This window comes from Sesamum indicum, unplaced genomic scaffold (genome assembly GCF_000512975.1).
Source record: "Sesamum indicum cultivar Zhongzhi No. 13 unplaced genomic scaffold, S_indicum_v1.0 scaffold00118, whole genome shotgun sequence".
In the NCBI taxonomy this organism is placed as follows: domain Eukaryota; kingdom Viridiplantae; phylum Streptophyta; class Magnoliopsida; order Lamiales; family Pedaliaceae; genus Sesamum; species Sesamum indicum.
Window position 1 is genome coordinate 424385 of NW_011628047.1, and position 4316 is coordinate 428700.

At 44.0% G+C, this 4316-nt stretch overlaps 1 protein-coding gene across 1 annotated transcript; it reads right to left on the reverse strand.

Moving 5' to 3' along the window:
• Window positions 1–1209: 1209 nt before the first annotated feature.
• Window positions 1210–2927, reverse strand: LOC105178976. Its single transcript, XM_011102562.1, has 2 exons — window positions 2621–2927; window positions 1210–2498 (listed from the first exon to the last, which is right to left on the reverse strand). Exons 1-2 carry the CDS (start codon window positions 2925–2927, stop codon window positions 1210–1212), a joined length of 1596 nt encoding a protein of 531 aa, XP_011100864.1.
• Window positions 2928–4316: the final 1389 nt, after the last annotated feature.

Here is a 4316-nt window from a genome sequence, read left to right on the forward strand (position 1 = left end):
TCTAATTGTAAGAAGGCCTCATTCTGTCTATCTGAGCTCACCAGCTGTTGTGCCTCATCTAGAAAGCCTTTAGCTAATTGAACGTGCCTCATCTAGAAAGCCTTTAGCTAATTGAACGTTTAGAGTCAAATCCCCCTTCTTCCTCCTTTGTTCCTGAATACCGGCTTTAATGTTTTAAGTTTACGTGTTACCGCAAACATAGGAACCCCAACGATTGTATTCTGCCAGATATTCTACACACTGGGGATAAATTCAGGTGAGTGTGTCAGGTAGTTGTCAAATCGAAACATACCTCCTGTTTGACTTTGCCTGTCCCCATGCAGTACAAGCGGCGAGTGGTCTGAAGTCCGCGGTAAAAGGCTATGATAATATGAGGAAGGAAATCTCGCAAGCCATTTGTCATTAATGAGAATTCGATCCAATCTCTTCCATAGACTCCGAGAGTTCGTGCTGCAGTTATGCCACGTATACCATTTCCCCTGCATAGGCAATGGTAATAACCCGGCCTCCTGGATACCAGCATTGAATTCTTCCATGGGCATCCTTATATCACCAGAAGCTCCACACACCTCATTCATTTCTCGGACCGCATTGAAGTCCCCCCCCCACCAGCCAGGGCTCATCCGAGTGCTCTCGAGCTAATGTTTCCAAGGTATTCCATAGGCTTCTACGATCAATCATCTCAGAGGCACCATAAACTATAGTGATTAAGAGGGATTCACTATTTGCCCCATGACTGACACGACAGTGCATAAATTGATTCCCCAAATCAAGAATATGAACATCCACAACATTCTCATCCCACGCTACCCAAATACGGTTACCCACAGTTGCATAATCAAAAATCATTTCCAATGAGGAAGCAAAAACGACTGAATATGCATGACATTGTTAATACGAACACGAGTTTCTAAGATGCCCATAAAATCTAACCTGTATTCCGAGATAAGGTCCTTTACTGCGAGCTCATGGTCTCTCTCTTTTTTTTTTTTTTTTTTTTGGGGTAAGTGTAATTTTCATTAAAAAAAGAGCGAAGTATAGTACAACAATGTCACTCATTAGGCGCTTCCCTCGACAGGCCAAGGGATATGCCACAGTCTATACAAGGCACATGTGCTAATAGAGCTAGGTAGCTTAATACTGAGTATACGTTGCCGAACATCTTCTACTATTAAGTTGGCCACTACACTCGGTGGCCTCTCCTCGTGTTCAAACCGTCTTAGGTTTCTCTCCCTCCAAATATGGTAAACAAAAGATCCTAGCAGGCATCGGTAGGATATATTGATGATGTGCTTCGCCGATGTCGAAAATAGCTTTTTTTATATCCTCTGCACTGAATGGTTCCAGTAGGTGGCCTGCCTCCTCAGTTGTTATGATATGCCTCGCCCAAGGCCTAAGAAACCGAAGGTCCATCACCCTCTGACGCCTGTCTCCCCCTAGCAAGGATTGATAGTAGGAGATAAATTCAAGTATGATTGCATTTGGTTCCGTGATTGTAATTCCTTGGGCATCATTAATTTGCAAGATTCGTCTAGCTGTCCGTCTTTGGGCAATTTTACGAAAGAATACTCTGGAACACTGATCACCACCCTTCATCCATTCCATCTTTGCCCTCTGCTGTAGCATGATCTTCTCCAATTCGGCCGCCTTTGCATACACAAGCCGACTGCAGTGCTCCAACAGAAGAAATAGCTCATCCTGTCTGTGCGAGCTTACCAATATCTGGGCCTGCTCCAGGAACTCCCTTGCCAGCTCAACATTATGGGAGATATCCCCTTTTTTTCTCCTCTTTTCTCGCAAAAGAGGTTTGAGTGCCTTGAGCTTGCGGGTGACTGAGAACATAGGCACTCCCATTATTTGATGTTGCCATATACTCTGCACGGTAGGAATAAAATCTGGTGAGAGAGTAAGGAAGTTGTCAAACCGGAACATACCTCCAAATCGCTGCTGATTATCCCCATTAATCACCATCGGCGAGTGATCCGATGTCCGTGGTGTGAGGCATTGATAGAACACTGATGGAAACCGCATAGTCCATGTATCATTGGTTAGTATACGATCAAGTCGCTTCCACATGGTGCGAGGACCAGCACTTCGATTATGCCATGTGTACCATTCACCCTGCATCGGTAATGGTAAAAGCGCAGTATTCTGTAGGCACGTATTAAATTCCTCCATCGCCACCCTTATATCTCCCGACGTACCACAGACCTCACTGAGATCCCTGACTGCATTGAAGTCCCCCCCTACCAGCCAGGGCTCGTCCGAGTGTTCACGTGCCAATATATTTGCATCCCACGCTACCCAAATACGGTTACCCACAGATGCATAATCAACAAACCATTTCCAATGAGGAAGCAAAAACGACTGAATATTCAAAGCATTATTGATACGAACACGGGTTTCTAATATGCCAATAAAATGTAACCTGTATTTCGAGGCTAGCTCCTTTACTGCAAGCTGATGGTCTCTTTTATTCAGCCCCCGGACGTTCCATACTGCTATGTTCAACATGGGTCACTACTAGAGGGGTTGCATGTGTTAGGACCCCTAGTAGTTTCGTCTGCGTCATCAAGTAAATTCAATGCCTCAAATGGATTATAGATAACTACTTCCTTACCTTTCTCTTTATGTGATGACGTTTCTCGTTCTTCCTGTTCAACACCATGATTTTTCTTTTGTACTTTATCCACCTCAACTACAAACTCATGTTTCTTTTGTTGCTCCTTGGGTTTAGGTGGAGGAGGGACAGTGGTTTTAGGTACATACACTTTAACCGGCGGCTTTGTATGTTTCTGAGTTTTTTTCATCGAGCAATCCTTAACCGAGTGACCCAGTGTTAGGCATCCTGTACATTTAGGGGGGAGCCATTCATACTCAACATCAATCTTGCATGGGGTTTCCCCACCCTCCTCATCTGGCGTCATTATAATAATATGATTTGGTAATGTCTGATTAACATCGATCATTACGCATACACGAGCGAAATCCAGTCTCGTGCATGCCCTCGTTATTGCATCAGGGTATAAAGGCTTACCCACACCACTCGCTACAATACTCAATCCGTCCGTCGTCCAAAATTCCATAGGAAGGTGTCTCATTTTTATCCATACTGGCACTTGTGTATGCTTCAATTTTCTCATAACCATACCAGGTTTCCATTTTTGTAAAACTATCGGCTGTCCCTAGAATAGCCACGGTCCTCCTTCAATAATTTCCTCCATATCAATTTCAGATTTAAATTGAAAGAAGAAGAAGCCATTATCAATTGCAGTGACTTCTCGTAACGCCGGCCAAATGGAATGGGCAAATTCCTTCAAGTGATAATAATAATACGGTCTTTTTCCCAAAAGGTATCCTACTGCCGTAGTTTGCCATCTTTTTGACCCATCTCGTACAGTTTCCAAAGATGGTCGAACAATAATCTCCCCGTTTTGTCTCGTTGGGGCTATGTAATTTAACATTTTTTGAGACGAATTGTTAAATGCATCGGCAATTTTATCATCAACAATTCCTTTTGAATTAGTATTCAATGGAATATTCCCAATAAATAACGGAACAGGTACAATTTTTCTCCCAATATTGCTGTTTTTTTCCATTGCAGAGATGATGTCATGCCTCATGTCAGCAGAAGTGACATCAGCAGCAAGGTCAGTGCTTACATCAGCAGGATATTCAGGGCTTACGTCAGCACCTGCGTCAGCAAAAGTCAACTTCGCCGGAATTGCGTTTTTACCCTCAGTCATCGGCCGGAGATCTGCTGTTCTGGTCGGAACAGTACCAGAACCCAAGATAACATGTCTGTTCCTCATTTCCGTGTCTGTCCGGTCAACAATCTTGCCGGAAAATCGAAATCCCGTCGAAGAAATTCCATCCATGATCGCAGTAGTTGTTTCTTGAGTTTGGATCCTTGTCGCCGGAGGACGAATGTTCCTGATGGCTTTTCGTATCCCTCGAACCAGAGGAGGTTCTGTTATCGGCTTCGGTGACGGAAATCTGTTCGTATCTTTTTCCTTTCCAAATCGCGTCTTCCATTTTGTTTGCAAATCTTCTAGTGCTTTTAGCGATTCAATATCACCAGTATCTATAACAGTGCGTGCTAACCGAATGAACTCACCCATATTAAACGTACCTGGTTGTCGTCCGCCATTGTTGTTCATCAAGGGTGCGCCGCCAAACCCTAGTTTTGGGCGGCGCATCAGTTCGCCATCGTTAACAGCCAAGTTTGAATCTTTCTCGGTTGGCATGGTTTCGCCGTCCTCAGATCTCTCAGTACCATCATCAGCCATGCCTAATCTGTTCAGAATCGATTCATC